Source organism: Sinocyclocheilus anshuiensis, unplaced genomic scaffold, assembly GCF_001515605.1.
Source record: "Sinocyclocheilus anshuiensis isolate Anshui unplaced genomic scaffold, SAMN03320099.WGS_v1.1 scaffold779, whole genome shotgun sequence".
Classification (NCBI taxonomy): Eukaryota; Metazoa; Chordata; class Actinopteri; order Cypriniformes; family Cyprinidae; genus Sinocyclocheilus; species Sinocyclocheilus anshuiensis.
In genome coordinates this window covers 704,993-724,174 of record NW_015548244.1, presented here as the reverse complement: position 1 = coordinate 724,174, position 19,182 = coordinate 704,993, and the positions used below count along the sequence as shown (strand labels likewise).

Here is a 19,182-nt window from a genome sequence, read left to right as displayed (position 1 = left end):
TAAAACAGAACAACGTTTTTAAGAAGCAAAAACTTTCTTTACATTATAAAAAATGTTTTACGTTTCCAAAGAATTAATAAGAGTATAGGTAAACGTTACATTTATAAAGATATGCACATTGATGCACAATAAAAACAAACAAAACAATGTTAGGTTATATAACTTTAAACTTGACGTTATTTATTTTATATTAGAGAATATTACGGAAATGTTTATTATTAGCCTCAAAATACCGTAACTCTTATAATAAATCCTCGCTTTTTCCTCAAAATTGTTTGGATGCCTCTCCAGTCCCATCCGTTTTAAAACAGAACAACGTTTTTAAGAAGCAAAAACTTTCTTTACATTATAAAAAATGTTTTACGTTTCCAAATAATTAATAAGAGTATAGGTAAACGTTACATTTATAAAGATATGCACATTGATGCACAATAAAAACAAACAAAACAAGGTTAGGTTATATAACTTTAAACTTGACGTTATTTATTTTATATTAGAGAATATTACGGAAATGTTTATTATTTAAATATATATTTGTACATATTTATTCTACACCTATATTTCAATCGTTACGGTAACCGGAGCTCCGCGCCGTTGCCATGGGAGACGCGGCAGCGCTCGTGCTCCGCGATCAGCTCAAGTCAGAAACTCTCCGCTACAATCAAGAGAAATCAGGATGATTTTACCATTCAGACGGAACATGTTATGATTCATACGGAATTAAGGAAGACGACTTGCGTTACACGCATCGACTCGCACGGGGTTAAAGGTGTGTGAAAGATTAAAGCCGTGTGCGTTTGGTTAGCAGTTAGCCTTTTTAGCTGTTAAATCTCTTGATCACAGTAAACAAGCAGTTCATGATTTTGGTTTTAAGTAGTTTCGCTCTTAGAACTGATTAAATGCATTTTATATCTTGTTGTGGAGTTTAATTGCACTCTTTTGTTTTACCAGTCTGTCCATGTGTTTGTAAACAGTAAACGTTCAACATGATCGATAGATGTGTTCACCACCACGAGAGATTTCAGAGTTCACACAGGACCTGAGTGAACTCACCCAGTGAACCAGCAGCTAATCTCGTGCCTTCTGTCATTATACACAATCGAATTCATTCTTAAGGACTGAAGCCGCGTACTGTGGATATTTCATAGTGAGCGTCAGGAGTGTTGAGAGAAGCTGGCTAAACTGTGTGGAGTTTTGAATCAGACGGAGATTAGAGATGCCCAGAGCGTCTCATCTCCTGCAAACTAACCCGTAATCCCCTCAGTGACCTGCTGCTCTTCCTGTGCAACACCTGAAGGACTCTGACTCACGGGCCAGTGTGACAGGACACTCCTGCAGCGAGATAGATAGATATTCAACAGATAGAGAGATAGATAGATTGATAGATAGATATTCGATAGATAGATAGAGAGATAGATATTCAACAGATAGAGATAGATAGATATTCAACAGATAGAGAGATAGATATTCAACAGATAGAGATAGATAGATATTCAACAGATAGAGAGATAGATATTCAACAGATAGACATTCAGCAGTTAGATAAACCTATAACACCCCTTTATTTATAATTACACTGTATAGACATACCTCAACCAATGTTTAACTGTAACAAATCCTTTACATTTAAAAAAAATAGATTGATAGATCTTAAGCAGATAGATAGATAGGTTGGTAGACATTCAGAGCAGATAGATAGATATTCAACAGATAGACATTCAGCAGTTAGATAGATAGATCGATAGGTAGATAGATAGATAGATAAACATTCAGCAGATAGATAGATAGATAGATCGATAGGTAGGCAGGTAGGTCAGCAGACATATAGACATTTAACAGAGATAGATATTCAACATGATGGATAGATACAGATAGACAGATAGATAGATAGATAGACAGACATAGACAGACAGACAGATAGATAGATAGATAGACAGATAGACATAGACAGATAGATAGATAGATAGACAGACATAGACAGACAGACGGATAGATAGATAGATAGATAGATAGACAGACATAGACAGATAGATAGATAGATAGATAGACAGACAGATAGATAGATAGACATTCAGCAGATAGATAGATAGATAGATAGACAGACAGATATTCAGATAGATAGATAGACAGACATAGATGGATAGATTAGACAGACAGATAGATAGACAGACAGACAGACAGAGATAGATAGATAGATAGATAGATAGGTTGGTAGACATTCAGAGCATATAGATATTCAACAGATAGACATTCAGCAGTTAGATAGATAGATCGATAGGTAGATGGATAGATAAACATTCAGCAGATAGATAGATAGATCGATATAGATGGATAGACAGACAGACATAGATAGATAGATAGATACATAGATTAACAGATAGATAGATAGACATAGATAAACAGATAGACATAGATAGACAGACATAGATAGATAGACATATATAGAGATAGACAGACAGACAGACAGAGATAGATAGATAGATAGATAGGTTGGTAGACATTCAGAGCATATAGATATTCAACAGATAGACATTCAGAAGTTAGATAGATCGATAGGTAGATAAACATTCAGCAGATAGATAGATAGATCGATATAGATGGATAGATAGACAGACAGACATAGATAGATAGATACATACATAGATTAACAGATAGATAGATAGACATAGATAAACAGATAGACAGACAGACAGACAGACATAGATAGACAGACATAGATAGATAGACATATATAGATAGATAAACAGATAAATAGATAGACAAACATAGATAAACAGATAGATAGACAAACATAGATAAACAGATAGATAGACAAACATAGATAAACAGATAGATAGACAAACATAGATAAACAGATAGATAGACAAACATAGATAAACAGATAGATAGACAGACATAGATAGATAGACAGACAGACAGACATAGATAGATAGATAGACAGACATAGATAGATAGATAGATAGACAGACCGACAGATAGACATAGATAGATAGATAGACAGACAGACAGACAAACATAGATAAACAGATAGATAGATATTCAGCATAATAAATTAAAATAGATAGATAGACAGACAGGCATTCAATATGATAGATATATTTTAGATAGACATTCAACAGAAAGAGTTAGTTAGCTAGCTAACTAGATAGGATAGAGAATGTTTTTCTGATGTGATTTATCTTCTCTATAATCCATTCAGGAGGAACATCTCAGCACGCTCTGATGAGGATTTCAGCTCTTCAGGAACATTAATATTCACCCGAGCATCTGAATGTTTACTCGTCACTGATCCAGCATGGCTGATGCCAGGATTAAACGGCCAGTGGAACAACTCCAGCAATTGTCCTCGCCGTCCTTTGGTTTTTCATGGAGTAGGCGGAAGTGAGATGGAATTTCCTCTATATAATCACGGCGAGATGATCTCCACGTCACACGTCTGCTGAAGAGTGGTGGAGGGCTGTGGTGGTGCAGTTTTCTAGTATATTCCGGATCGCTGCAGATATGCTCCAGACTAATAACTACTCGCTGGTGCTGCTGATCCAGCTGGCACTGCTGACCTTTGACCTGTTCGTCAACTCCTTCAGTGAACTGCTGCGGGCCGCGGCGGTCATACAGCTCGTGCTCTTCATGTGAGGAGTTACAGATTGCACCACAAGTCACATTATTCATAGCATCAGTCTGATTAGGTCAATATAGAAAGCAGATAATATTTAGAAAATAAGCACTCTTTATTCCCATATTTTCAAAAATATTATATAGACACCTTGTTTCTTGAACAAACAGGCATCCCAGATGAAATGATCAAATGCAAACCTTGAATGCAATGCAAGATGCTTTGAATCAAAGCAGATGCATTAATGTTTTCTAATATCATATCTGTGTTTTGTCTTCTTTCTGCAGAATCCAGGACATCAGCATCCTGTTTAACATGATCATCATTCTCCTCATGATGTTCAACACATACGTGTTCCAGGTGGGGCTGGTGTCGCTGTTACTGGAGCGGTTCCGAGCGCTGCTGATACTGTCTGCACTCTACCTGACCCTCAGCATTAGCTTTCACTGCTGGGTCATGGTGTGTACACACACACGCGCACACACACACGCGCACACACACACGCGCACACACACACACACACACACACACCAATTATTACTAGGTCCTAAATGGAATCTGTGAGCACAGAAAGTCATTTGTAAAATTCTATTAATCGCTCACCACGTTTAAATCGATTCTGCTGCACTTTTGCAGAAAATTATTATTGTATAATATTTAAATTAAAAATAAAGCTAAAATAAAATAATTTAAAAAAAATAGTCACGTTTCACTTTTTTTTAAACCAATTCTGAAATTTAACAGAAATTGTTATAGTATATATAATAAAAAAATATATATATATTTATATTGTCTCCAAAATAGATTTGTACTGCTAAAATACTCTCATTTTACTTCATTTTGTTCATTTCAAGTGTTCATTTCAGTTCTTCTGAAATTTTGTAGAAAATTATTATTGTATTATTATGTATCAGTTAAAATAACAAAATGGTAAATTAAAAATGTCATTTGTAAAAATTTGTAAATTCCTCACCATGCTTAAATTTTGCAGAAAATTATTAATGCATAATATTTAAATTAAAAGTAAAATTAAAACAAAATTTATTCTGTAGATGTTTTTCTGAAATACTTAAATTTCCCTTTATTCTGTTCTTTCCCATGTTTAAATCCATTCTGCTAAAAATTTGCAGAACATTATTATTGTATAATATATAAATAAAAAAAGATGTATTTATATTGTGTTCAAAACTTATTCTGTATAAATATATATTTCTAAAATACTCCCTTTTCCTTATTCTGTTTATTTCCCATGTTTAAAGCCATTCTTCTGAAATTTTGTAGAAAATTATTATTGTATAATAAGATAAATAAAATAGTAAAATTTGTATTTACATATTTGTATTTCTAAAATACTTCCATTTCCCTTTATTCTGTTAATTTCCACAGTTTAAATCCATTTTGCAGAAAATTATTTTTGTATATCAATAAAAAAATTATTTATATTGTGTCCAAACTTGACTTTGCAGAAATGTATTACTGTATAATATGTAAAATAAACAAAATGTAAAAAATGATTAATATTGCGTCCAAAATTCTGTCCATATTAGTATTTCGAAAATTCTAACTTTTTTTTTTCTGTTCATTTCCTGTCAGAACCTGAGGTGGATGGAGTCCAATGGTTTCGTGTGGACGGACGGTCTGCAGGTTCTCTTTGTGTTTCAGAGACTGGGTAAGCCGACCGTGAGACGTTAGCCAAACCCAAAACCCGATTGGATTTCACGTGAGGGTCACTGTCAAGAACCTCTCAATCCCTTACTGCAAGGCCTAACCTTTCTCTCTCATGACACAAAAGGTGTTGTCGAGGTGTGATCAAACCAGAGGCACAATTTTCTTCCAATCAGACAGTTAATCGCTCTTTATTATTTAGCAGTTTTGCGGTTTCCACACAAGTTAACCATTGCCTGTTGATGGTTTTGTATCTCCCCAGCTGCTGTGTTGTATTACTACTTCTACAAACGCACAACCGAGTACCTGGGAGACCCCAGACTTTACGAAGATTCCCCGTGGCTCCGTGACACATTCGCTAGAGCGCGACAGTGAAACCAACCCAAAGTGGTGCACGGGGGACGTTAACGTTGTGCAATACAACACACAACCAAAGCATTTCAAGAAACTAAACGGATGGACTCATTCAGAGCCCCGCCACCTTAAAACAAACTTAAGAATTGTAGGAAAGAGCCAAGATGGCTTCCATGGAGCACAGTGGCAAATGGAGAGATCTAATTTTGTGTTTTTAATGACTGGAGCGCAACGAGAAATAAAGCATCATGAAACCTGACGTCTGAATGTCTCTAAACGCATCTTAGTGCAATAGTACTGATCTTACTGCCACAATTATCATAAATGGCTTCTTACCTGTTGGTTGCGTAGACATCTTGTTGTGTAACATTGTAGTACGTACTAAAATGTCTTTTTATATGGTTTTGGATCAATGCTTGAACAGAGTTTGATCCTACAGTCGAACTACGAGAGATTTCGTTCACTTCAGTTTGCGTTTGAAACGACGAGTGGAATTTGGTCTGAGGAATTGTGTATTTTTTTGTATATTGTGCCCATTTTTTAAACATTTTGTTTGTAATATTTTCATATACATCCTCCAACTGACACACGTTCGACATATGTTCAGTAAATTGTCGACGGAGCATCAACAAAGTGCCTCACTGTTCACCCAAAACTACACAAAGTGAGTAAAGAGCAGAGCGTCAGTGCACTTGTTATGCTGTAATAGAGATTGTATTCTTCTGTCACTTCTGATGTTGTACTAATAAACATTTTCCATTGGCCTGATTCGTGTCGCTGATGCTTTACTTTACATATTTATTGCAAACAGAAGTGTTCTTCAAGGAATAATTCAACCAAAAATGAAAATTTGCTGAACATGTACTCGCCCTCGGGCAAGATGTAAATTAATTAGTTTCATTTGTGACCCTGGAGCACAAAACCAGTCATAGGGGTCAATTTTTTTAAATTGAGATCTATACATCATCTGAAAGCTGAATAAATAAGCTTTCCATTGATGTATGGTTTGTTAGGATCGGACAATATTTGGTCGAGATACAACTATTTGAAAATCTGGAATCTGAGGGTGCAAAAAAATCTAAATATTGAGAAAATCATCTTTAAAGTTGTCCAAATTAAGTTCTTAGCAATGCATATTACTAATCAAAAATTAAGTTTTGATATATTTACAGTAGGAAATTTACAAAATATCTTCATGGAACATGATCTTTACTTAATATGCTAATGATTTTTGGCATAAAAGAAAAATCTATAATTTTGACTCATACAATGTATTTTTGGCTATTGCTACAAATATACCCCAGCGACTGAAGACTGCTTTTGTGCTCCAGGGTCACATATGAAGAAATTTCTGTGTGGAAACAGTCCAAACAGCCGATAAAAACATCATAATCCCACATTATACTTGTGAAGCAAAAAGCTGCATGTTTGTTAGAAGCATCCATCATCAAGGCGTTTAACTTTAAAGCGTCGCTTTCAGCTAAAATAGTCCTCTATCCATAATATTGCTTTCTGCAGTGAAAAAGTCGTCTCATCTGAATCAGGAGAGAAATATGCACAGATCAAACACCGTTTACAAGCCAAAACAGTCCAAAACATTTGAAAACCAATGTGGATGGATTTTGATGTGAGGACAACAGGTGATGGACTTTTTCCACTGGAGGAAGCATTATTATGGATTATGGACTCATATTTTGTCCAGAAGCAACAGTTTAAAGTTAAAACGCCCCAAAGATGGATTTTATTTATTAATTTTTTTTCACTTCTCAAGACATTAACTGATGGACTGGAGTGGTGTGGATTACTTGTGGATTATTGTGATGTTTTTATAGACTCTCATTCTGACGGCACCCATTCACTGCAAATGATCCAATGCTGAGCAAGTGACGTAATGCTACATTTCTCCAAATCTAACCCGATTAACTATTTTTTTGGGTGAACTATTTCTTTCAGTCATCATGGCTGTAGTTGCTTTATCTCTGAGATCTCCACGCTGACAGACGGTTCTATTCTGTTCAGTCAGATTAAGCTTGGATTGGGGTTTTACGCTCCACAAACAGCCCGCAGGACACAAATAGCATGCTATGTTTTCAAATACTCGGCCAACTCACCCCTCACATCGTGTGCGGATGAACGTAAAGAACATACTGTTGTTAATAGGATAACAGAACAAAAGGAATAGTTCACTCAAAAATGAAAATCTTAATATGTACTCACCCTCAGGCCATCCAAGATTAGGATGAGTTTGTTTCTTCATCAGATTTGGAGAAATGTAGCAATATAGCACTTGTTCACCAGTGGATGCTCTACAGTGAATGGGTGCCGTCGGAACGAGAGTACAAACAGCTGATAAAAACAACACAATCCACACCACTCCAGTCCATCAGTTAATGTCTAGTGAATTGAAAAGCTGCATGTTTGTAAGAAACAAATGAATCATTAATCAGATCAAGCACTGTTTGTTGGTGAAGCTGTTTGACATAACGCTGTGTCAAGACATTATGACTGAAATATATTCTGATTGTATAATATTTTTCTATGCTTGCTATTAATATAAATATTTTAATTACATAATCTATTGTTTAAGTAAAAAAAAAAAAGCATGGAATAATTGAATGTGAATGGAACACACATTTACAGTTATTTATTTAGCAGATACTTTTATACAATGTGACTTCAAACGAGGTCATTAAAATGTCACAGTAAAATGTCTAAATATAGACATTTATATTTAAATATTTAACAGTATTAAAATAACACAGTAAAATGTCTAAATATAGAGATTTAAATAAAGAAAATAATCCTCGAGAATGAAAACATCTCTAACAGTGGACACATCAAATGAAAACCAAGAATCTTTTTTGATTTTCTAACAAAAACTATTTTTATTCGTGAAATATTAACCCACAATCCCACCCATCATGCCAGTGCAAACTCCATCCAAAATCCCAGCGCTTCTGTGGTACAGCCTGAAGTCCCAGAAAAAATGTTCTGTTCACCTTGGAATGTTTTCCTGTACATGTCATTTCCACAACCTGACAAACACAAATACAACAGATATAATAAATATTTCATGTCCAGTCTGGAAAACTCAGGGACTGTAAATACTGTAATTTCAAGGTTAATATATAAATCGATCAAGCTACAGGCCAACGATGTTATAGTTAACTAAAACCATAAAAAACTTGAAATATGTTACTTGGAATAAAATAAACTTTAACTGAAACAAAATAATACAAAAACGTATTTTATTCCAAAGCAACATTTCTCATTTTCACTTTGGATTTTAAACTGATGTACTAAACTAAAACTGAAATACAAATGAATAAAATTTACATATCAATGAAAAAAATACATAAATAAAATAATGACAAAACACAACAAAACTAGTGAAACTAAAATAAAAAAATAAAAAAATAAATATTCAAATTATTAATAAAAACTAAAGTATGGAAGCCTGTTTCCACCACAAAAAAAAAAAAAAAAGATAATTGCAAGTTTTTTTTCTTGTAGTTTTGAGTTTTTGTCTTATATTGAAATAACTAAACACCATTAAAAAAACTTGTTACTTGGAAAAAAAAAAAATATATATATATATATATATAAAAAAACAATAATAATAATTATTATATATATATACATATATAAACTTATTTTATTCCAAGGCAACATTTCTCATTTTCATTATGTTTAACTTCATGTACTAAAATAACAAACAAAAACTGAAATAAAAATTAATAAAAACTATATAGACATGCTTAAAAATAACAACTTGAACTAAAATTGAAAAATAAAAACTAATTAAAAAAATCAATAAAAACTGTAATATATGGAAGCCTAAAATAAATCAAGTACATTGTGACTTTTTTCTTGTAGTTTTGAGTGTTTTTCTTAGAATTCTGTCTAAATCTCGCAATTCATTTTGTTTGTTTGTTTGTTTCTGCCACGAAAAAAAAAAAATACAGAAGGTAATTGCGACACTTTTATCTGACTTTTTTCCTCCCAACTGCAAATTTATCTCTCACAATTCTGACTTCTCGTGAGATATAAACTTAGAATTGCACGAAGAAAAAGGTCTGAATGGTAAGATAAAGACGTCGCAATTACCTTTTGTATTTTTTTTATCCCATAAATAAAAAAGAAAATGTTTTTATAGCACTGCTGTAAAGCCACTCACTTTCAGACATAAATGCCGACCCACAGTAAGAGGAACAGAACGCCGAAGCCCATGAAGAGCGAAGCCACCAGAGAAATCAGCAGCTCTTTGTACAGATCTCGCGTGTACTTCGTGGACGTTACTTCATATCTGCGACAGAGTCAAGGATGCAAATACACAAACACCTTTTTAGGCTAAAGTTTACAATCATATTTCTGATTGCACAATGCAGTGGTATGGACAGTGAAGGATACACAAAGAACCAGGCGGTGAAGAACATGCCGATGGCCAGCAGCACTACAGTGAGGTGAGGAAACACAGCAGGGTTCACCGGACTGGTGTATCTCGTCATGGCTTCCAACTCCTGCACAGAAAATCAGTCATTTACAGGTTAGTGGACACGACTTCTGAAACCAGACACCTGAAGATGTCCAACATCATGCTGAAAAACCAGGTAACAGCTAGAAAACAACAATATTCATGACATCAAGAGGCTGGAAAGAACAGGTGCATAAAAGTGCTGAACTGATATGGATTTTCCATTACTGACATCCAAAGAGACATCACTTATAAACACAGAAATGTGGATTATATAAAATACATGAATGTGAAAACTGAGACACTCATTAAATGAATGGTGCAACCTAGATTTAAAACACTTCTCTCTGCATAACATCTGTTACATGTTCACATGAAGCTTATACACATACATATTTACGTCTCAAAATATGCATATTTACATATTTATAGTGCAAAAAAGGCTTCAGCTAACTGTAGCTGACAGCTAAAGCTACCAAACGGCTGCAATTTAACAAGACCGGAGCGATTAAAGAAAATACTAGACGCGTTATTTACAGATTCGAGTCATTTCTGGACTCTCTGGCGTTTAGGAAATATAATAATTCGCTGTAAAATCATGCGTAATTTACCATTGTGTGACAGAATTTGTCCGACCGGAAAAACAGCAAGAACCGCCACGTAAGTGAAGAGTGACCGGAAGAGGAGAGAGTAAACAGCACAATACAAAATAAAAGTCCCAACGCTCCATAGAACGATAGAGCTTCTTCTCGTTAGTTTTATGGCGGATTGCAACCATGACTTATCAGGTGCATACCGCCACCTACTGTGTCGGAGTATGCAGTATGGATTATATCTCAATGAATGCACTATAATAAAATAATAACATTTTTCAAAATAAATATTATAGCACTACTATCTAAATCCTATAATACACCCCTGTATCCTTCAGATATTCCACAACAGCATCCTATGCATCTTTAACCCCTTCTCCTGTTGTTCCCAAACGATAGATATTTTTCTACAATGTATTTGTCATTTCATTATGGCTCTCACACAAAGACAAATTTAAATTTAGTATCCAGAATTTATTTTTTATTTATGCAACATGCGTGCATGCATTTGTATTACGACATCAGTACACATACATGTCAAAAAAGTCAGACGACAAATTATGCAGATGAATTAAAAATAACGATTATGTATCAATATACAACAGAGGCTTTCAGAAAGCTCAGATAAAACAATGGAAATGAGAAACGAACATAAACACAATAGTGAATCAACCGTTTTTAATATTTTAGTTCTTGCAGGGCTTAAAGCCGTAAAGATAAACATAAGACACTTTTTATTTTTGTAATTTTATATCAGTAATTGATAAACAGGGAATGTTTCACCCCACTTAAAACAAGTTATTTAAAATGTAAAAAATAAAAAAGTAATGTTTTTAATCAAATATTTTATGATTAGCAGAGAACAAATCATAAATGTAGTAAAATTATGTTATAAAACTAATGACGAGTAAAAATAACAGAAATAAAGGATACTGTTGTACATAATGAAAGATATGAGTTATAACAAATAATAAAAACCAAACTGAATTCTCACAAGAACATTTAAAAGACGTTTCATATATTACAGAGTTTTAGATGTCACAGAAAACATTAGAAAAACAATATTTACAGTGCATAGTTTGGAAGTGCTTCCACAAGAGGCTGGTTTATTCATGACAGAATATGTGATATTCCCAATGATTTTTAAAAAATAACCATATATTAGATTTCAAAAGATCATCCCAAATGTTTTATACTCAGAATCAGTATCATGCATTAGTATGGCATTATGGAAATTGTAATTTTAGTGCACAACATTTTCAGACAACACTTTCCTGGTTCATGATTTGACCATGACGAACATAATCACATATTACCCAGCCTTACAAAGACTAGATTATGGCTTTCCTTATTGCTTTAAAATATTCAAACAATATCTAGAACATCAAAATGTTATGTGTACTAGGATAGGAAACAAACAAAGACAAAAGTACTCTAAATATAGTGTTGAAATTTACATAGTGCTGGATTACATGAAAGACAATAAATCTGGTCATTTTTCTTCTTGACAAACAAAATAAAAAAAAGAGGGGTGGGGGATTTTAAAGACAATGAAATTAGAATGAATCTACTGAGTTTTGTTTAGTAACACTGAAAGTTTAGAACATTGTCTGAGAAATTCTCTGAGAAACCACCGAGATCCGCTCTGATTTTGAACACAATCATTGGTTACGGCTTAAAGTATAGCATGCAGAGCAGCATACTAAAGTCAGAACAATGCATTAAAAATGAAAGAATATACATTGTAAAAGAAGGAAATGGAAAGAATAATGTAAAGAAAGTACCGCAGTAAAAACTCGATTTGAAGTGTTTCCTGACAGGTGTTTAAAATCCAGTTTAATGATCCAGTGTTTTTGCCACAGTGTTTGACCCGCAATTGCTGTTGGTTCCAGTGAGAAGTCTATCCAGTTTTAAAGAGAAATCCAGTGACTCTAATTTAGACAAATCCAGTAGTTGTTTTAATGGCTCCTACTTCACTTTCTACACCGCTTTCTTTATATCCGTATCTATACTGTTTCTCTCCAGTGAATGCGACAGCAGAAATGAGGCTGTTAAACGTAAAGACTATTATTGCTAAAATCCTTCATAAGTGTTCGACAGCAGTTATGAGAAGTTTAACAAAAAATAAGGTAAATAACCCTATTTGTGTATCATTAATAATGAGCCGGTGCAGTTAAAGCCATTTCCAGTGTATAAATAGTCGGTGACTAAGAAAAATAAAAAGGCTTGCATGCAGATGGTCCATTATAAAGACTTACATAAAGAATGCAAATGAATGCTTCTAGCTAAGCGAGAAGCAGATTTGGAGAAATTTAGTATTATCCATCAGAATGGGAGTCCAAACAGCTGATAAAAACATCACAATAATCCACAAGTAATCCACAGCACTCCAGTCCATCAGTTAATGTCTTGTGAAGTGAAAAGCTGCGTGTTTGTAAGAAAAAAAAAACATCATTAAGATGTTTTAACTTTAAACCATTGCTTCTGGTCAAAATATGAGTCCATAATCCAAAATATAATCCAATCCAAAATCCATAATCCAAAACGATTCATCTAGTGATAAAGTCCATCTCCTGTTGTTGTCTTACATCAAAATCAAATCAAAGAGATATTTGTTAAGAACTGTTTTTGATTGTAAACAGTGCTTGATCGGTGCATATTTCTCTCCTTTTTCACTGAAGAAAGCATTATTTTGAATTATGGACTCATATTTTAGCTGGAAGCTACAGTTTGACATTAAAAGGATGGATTTGTTACAGTAATTGAAGGACTGGAGTGGTGTGGATTACTTCTGATGTTTTTATCAGCTGTTTGGACTCTCATTCTGACGGCACCCATTCACTGCAGAGGATCCATTGGTGAGCAAGTGACGTAATGCTACATTTCTCCAAATCTGTTCTGATGAAGAAACAAACTCATCTATATTTTGGATGGCCTGAGGGTGAGCAAATTTACATTTTTGGGTGAACTATTGCTTTAAAGTTCATAAAGCTGTTGACATGTAAACACATCCAATTTAATGGCATTTAAAGAGCAGGTCATATGGTATTTTAAAGTGTCCTGATATTGTGCTGGAGTCCTCTACAACAGGTTTAAATGCATCTAAGGTCAGAAAATATTGTAATTTTCCCAGAATATAAAGTCTGTGCGCTACACTACATTCTTTATTATTAAAGGGGTCATATGATGCGATTTCAAGTTTTCCTTTCTCTTTGGAGTGTTACAAGCTGTTCGTGAATAGATAAGATCCCTAAAGTTGCAAAGACTAAAGTCTCAAAACCAAAGAGATATTCTTTATCAAAGTTAAGTCTCTGCCACAGCCCCCTAAAACGGCTCGTTCTAACACGCCCCCACATATCTACCTCACTATGTGGGAATATTTGCATAATGCGCCCAAATGTGCACGCAAAGAAAGAAGGCGTGGTTTCAGTAACCGCAGTTAGTGTTGAAGCAGCATGTCAGGGAGACGCTGTGTGTTTCTAGGCGAAAGCAAAAGCACTTTATTTGGCCTTCCGAAAGTAGATGCATTTAGGAATCTTTAAGATTACTTACAACAGAACAGCAATGCATTTTATGGACGACCGTTTCGTGAACCTAGGAGAGGAGGTAATTCTGACTTTGCTATGACAATCTGGCGCTTCTGAATCAGCGACTGTAAGTATGTTTTGTTACTAGTTGAAGTATTTGCTATTGACTGTTCAAATGCGGAGTTTTGCGCATCGTGTGTGCGCGCGCGCGTGCGTGCCAACATATTCTATTACACCAAATACACAAAATAATGATCTTTAAAAAAGCATCATATGACCCCTTTAAACGAAGTAATCAGAACAACGCCAGTCTACATTAATCGGCACATTGTTAGGAAATAGTGGATTCACAGCGAATTATCAGAACTACTTCAGTAAGACAGTAATATCGTGCTTTACCTGGAAACCTAAAGCTGCACTAGGTATACATCACATATTAGCACAAAAACTTGATATTTTGAGCACTCAATTGAAAATGTACACATAACGTATCAAAGGATTATGCAAATGTGTTACCCAGTGACATATACCGGTTAACAGGCAAAAGATTCGAAAATATGACGACTCGTTAAGGCGATTCAGAATCGACTCTCTTTTGAGAGACAATATCTTTATTTTATCATGCACTTTTTTGATTAACAACTTTGCAGATTGTTTTCATTTAAAGATAGCTACATTATAAACTGCAAGAGATATTTTTCAAAAACCCATATGACTTGCTCTTTAAAGGAAATGTGAATAATGTCCACTGATGTCTTTAGAATAATGAATCATGCACAAAAACATGTTTTAAGAGGGTAAATTCGGTCCTTTTTGATTTCATGTTGACTGCAAGCGCAATTTATGATGTAACAGTCAATTTTACATAAAGACAGAGAGAAGCAGAGAGAAAAGACTGCAGAGCGTGAGCTCCACCCAGCAGTCACTAACTGGTACCTGTTTATATTTTATCCTGGCAAATCAAAAGAAATTTAATATATAAATGTTTGTGTGTATGTGTGCAAGTGTGTATATAAGCAGTAATATATAATCAAGGTTAAGGCTAAGTGATCTCGGAAAAAGATTTTTTTGAAAAATGCTCATTTTCTTTTTGTCTTGTACAAATATGCGCAGAACAAACACAGATAAGACGTCTTTATCAGCTCGCCCAGATAAAACAGTCTTTGAATCTCGGGCGGCGATACGAATGGACACGAGAAGTTGAAGCTGAATAGCATGAATCTTGACGCTGCTTAGCATGCGCTTTGAATGAGGAAACTGTACTCAGAGCACTGCGAGGACACGTCGTCATCTTCATTGCTACATCCCGTTAGACTCTGTAAACAGAGAGGATGAATGGTTAACTTATCCACAACAATGAAACACAGAGTCTTAACCATGCACAATAAAAATGCATGACAGATTTTTTTCAGATAAAACTGAGAAGTCTGATTCATTTTTGTGAACTGATTCTTTTGCACAGTTCATGTGAATCAAGCAGTTTAAAAGAATTCATTTCTGGTTGTGTCTGGTTAGGACACATTGAAAGAGCAAGAGATGAACCATCATGTTTGAAGTTCACTCACTGAATGTGACACTCGAAAATGGTAGGTGACCTCTTGAAAAGGCATAACAGGAAGTGACCACAGGTGGCTGGTCCCCTGTCAGAAAAGAGGTTTGCATGTGACAGCCGAAGCATATTAAAGGAGTGACATTCTCAGTTACTGCAGGTGCAACACCATATAAACGGGGACCAATAATCTCACCGCTGTATAAGTGCTCCGCTTTAGTGACAAAGAAGCTTCTGGTTGATTTGGACAGAGTCGCCCCCTGGTGGCTCCACACTGCCACACCCACACCTCCTCAGAGGAGCTTAAAGGACAACAAGAGATCTAGATGAGTCAGAAGTGCATCAGGGGTGATTCTAGGGTCAGAGGATATTCGGGATTATCCCAGACATCTGTGATGTGTCTGAGGACATCCATTGATAAAATACTGAAATATGACACACTGGCTACGTTTACATGCAACCAAATTATCCATTTGTAATCGGATTGACGGCTCAATCGTACTGAAAAGCCTTCATGTAAACACCTTAATCGATCCGATTGAGCTCGATCGGAATGAAATTTCGATCGGATTGAAGGGGGTGGTTTATTCCTTTTCTAATACGATTGAGAGTGCCTGTAAACACTCGATCGGATTGAACCCCGAAACGGAAAGAACTGCGCATGTGCAATGACGCAGAAATAGTATAATGACGTATCACGCGCAGAATGAACGGTTCTTCCTTTTGAATAAAGTGTTGTATAAATGCATGTCCTGTCATTATAAAACTCTCCTTTCACTCGGTAACTGTGAAGTGGAGCAGGACATCCTCTCACCAGTCCTTGTTTTGGATTCTCATCCACAGGCAACCCGTTTTGGGTGCGGAGAGGGGAATTTGTACTGCATGATAAATATGAGCAACACTGCACAGCACAGCGGTTTATATGTATATTTATTCATAAATGGATACATATTAATTCTGCTGTTAAAAACAAGTAAAGAAACCATGTAGGAGAGTGAGAAACTCTATATTTGTGCAGTGTGCGCATGTAAAAAAAAATCAATTCCGATTTGAAGCTTGTGACATATAAACAAGCACATCAACCCGATCTCTTTATTTACCATTCATGTAAACTCTACATTCAGATTAATCAATCGGAATGAATTCAGTCCGATTGAACCAAAAATTGTGCATGTAAACATAGCCAGTGCAAAACACTTTAATAAAAATATTATCATCTTCAGGCCATCTTAGATGTAGATGAGTTTGTTTCTTCATCAGAACAGGTTTGGAGAAATTTAGCATTACATCACTTGCTCATCAATGGATTCTCTGCAGTGAATGGGTGCCGTCAGAATTAGGAAGTGGAAGCTAGTAGGAAGTGTTATGGTATTTTGGCCAGTTAAAATGTCTTGATGGATTTGTTTCTTACAAACAGTTTTTGCTTCACAAGATGTTAATTGATGGACTGGAGTGGTGTGGATTACATTGTTTGGACTCATTCTGACGGCACCCATTCACTGCAGAGCATCCATCGGTGAGCAAGTGATGTGTTGCTACATTTCTCCAAATCTGATGTAGTAACAAACTCATCTACATCTTAGATGGCCTGAGGGAGAGTACATTTTTTTTACTTTTCCTTTTAAACACGTAAAAACATCATATCAGTGAGGCCTCATTTCTTATAAAACAAATTTCTCAATATTACTGGAGTAAAAGCCAAAAACTGTGTTTATACTCACATCATGTGCAGAGTAATGTAAGACATAGATGAGTTTCTGTCTCCATTTAGAAACACAGTAAAGCTGCAAACAAATAAAACCCATCAGATCAGAAGCCTGAAAACATCAGTATAATATCAGTGAGATATACAATCTGAACACACACCTGCAGCTCTCAGATGAGGAACAATCAAGCGTTCTGATCTCCTGATCCATCTCGAGAATGTGAAGTTTGCTTAGACACGCTGGTGGATTTCCACCTGTGTATAAAACAAACATCAAAAATTCACAATTTATTTGTGCTGATTTTGATGGAAATGTAATATTAAACAATCTTATGATGGTTTAAATCAATCTAGCATTAGAATTAGTAAATTTAATTTATTTGAATCTTTTCAATGAATCAAATGAAAACTGATTCAAAGAGTTGTTTCGTATCACTTAAACCTATTTAAACAGTCTATGTGAGGCATGTTTTTATATGTTAAAATGTTTTCGTAAAAATATATGTTGGTAAATATTGCTATTTATTATCATGCATTGTTATGTTGATAAATCTAACTGGCTAGATTTGTACTGTATTTCACTTCTTGATTTTAACAGCTGCTCTGATTGAAAAAAAAAAAACAGATATTGCAGAGAAAATACACATTAACTATGTTGGTAAATATTGCTATTTATTATCATGCATTGTTATGTTGATAAATCTAACTGGCTAGATTTGTACTGTATTTCACTTCTTGATTTTAACAGCTGCTCTGATTGAAAAAAACCCCCACAGATATTGCAGAGAAAATACACATTAACTATTGTCAAAGGCAGGTATTATAAATGTAATTAAATATAAAAATTAAACAATTTAAAATATAGTAAATAAATATTTTCAAAATGTAAATAAAATGATAAACAATGTTTATTTTTAAGAGTAAAATTATTTTAAAAGCTACTTTGAAAATAAAATCACCCTTTTAAAACATCGCAGAGTAAATACATATATTAACAATGTAAATATATGTAAAAGACAGAAAATTTTAATAATAATTAATTATAAAAAGCAATTAAATATAATTGAAAATTATTTTCAAAATTTAAATTAAATTTAATGTATAGTTTTACTTAAATATAGATTTATATTTATATATATGTGTCTCTACCCTGTGTGTTGATACTGCGCTGTCTCCGGGACGGTGGCTGTTGTCCACCAGGCAAGTGTTTGGTTGCTCCGCTCAGCTCTGGAGGCTGAGGCGGCCGTTTGCCTTTACTGAGGAACAGAGGAGACGACGTGTGACTCAGACGGTTCTTGTTCCGGCTGTCTTTGTCCAGCAGCCGAGACTTTGCCTTCTTGTTAATAGTGGCCTGGGTGGGAACGCCAGTGCTGGAGTCTGAGAGAGAGAGAGAGAGAGAGAGAGAAAGAGAGAGAGAGAGATACAGTGAGAGAAAAACGATACTGTATATGAAAAGAAGGTTTGAATGAGTCCTTTTTCTATTTAATCCAACAAAAAGAGCAGTATAAAGAAGCTTTGATAAGATATGACAAGATATCATTGATGTGTCAGTTCACTGATTCATTCATTCATCAAACTGATTCATTGATTCAACCTGAAAGAGAATTCGCAACCCATTTTACTTCCATAATGTGATGCATTTTTCTGAGTGAAACACTGGTCTTTTTGACCAGACAAAAAAAATGTAGAGTAAGACATGTAA

At 34.7% G+C, this 19,182-nt stretch overlaps 3 protein-coding genes across 8 annotated transcripts in view; 1 reads left to right on the top strand and 2 right to left on the bottom strand.

Moving 5' to 3' along the window:
• Positions 1–597: 597 nt before the first annotated feature.
• LOC107655161 (transmembrane protein 138-like) lies at positions 598–5,891 on the top strand. 2 transcript variants are annotated; one of them, XM_016442585.1, is made up of 5 exons: positions 598–769; positions 3,200–3,629; positions 3,901–4,072; positions 5,207–5,282; positions 5,541–5,891. In XM_016442585.1, exons 2-5 carry the CDS (start codon positions 3,502–3,504, stop codon positions 5,651–5,653), a joined length of 489 nt encoding a protein of 162 aa, XP_016298071.1. In that variant the 5' UTR covers positions 598–769; positions 3,200–3,501; the 3' UTR covers positions 5,654–5,891. The 2 variants fall into 2 exon arrangements, with proteins under 2 accessions (XP_016298071.1, XP_016298072.1); XM_016442586.1 differs by lacking the exon at positions 598–769 and adding an exon at positions 778–873.
• Positions 5,892–8,489: 2,598 nt separating this feature from the next.
• On the bottom strand, positions 8,490–10,828 carry LOC107655160 (transmembrane protein 258). Its single transcript, XM_016442584.1, has 4 exons — positions 10,718–10,828; positions 10,043–10,152; positions 9,810–9,938; positions 8,490–8,667 (listed from the first exon to the last, which is right to left on the bottom strand). Exons 1-3 carry the CDS (start codon positions 10,718–10,720, stop codon positions 9,812–9,814), a joined length of 240 nt encoding a protein of 79 aa, XP_016298070.1. The 5' UTR covers positions 10,721–10,828; the 3' UTR covers positions 8,490–8,667; positions 9,810–9,811.
• A 4,075-nt stretch (positions 10,829–14,903) lies between these two features.
• LOC107655159 (myelin regulatory factor-like) overlaps positions 14,904–19,182 on the bottom strand; it is a 38,552-nt gene continuing 34,273 nt past the window's right edge. For all 5 annotated transcript variants that reach the window (XM_016442579.1, XM_016442581.1, XM_016442583.1 and 2 more), the window contains 6 exons: positions 18,630–18,857; positions 17,642–17,735; positions 17,497–17,559; positions 15,972–16,077; positions 15,792–15,866; positions 14,904–15,542 (listed from right to left, as the gene is read on the bottom strand). In XM_016442579.1, the coding sequence (XP_016298065.1) occupies positions 15,459–15,542; positions 15,792–15,866; positions 15,972–16,077; positions 17,497–17,559; positions 17,642–17,735; positions 18,630–18,857 (650 nt within the window). In that variant the 3' untranslated portion in view covers positions 14,904–15,458. The remainder of the gene's footprint in view (positions 15,543–15,791; positions 15,867–15,971; positions 16,078–17,496; positions 17,560–17,641; positions 17,736–18,629; positions 18,858–19,182) is intronic.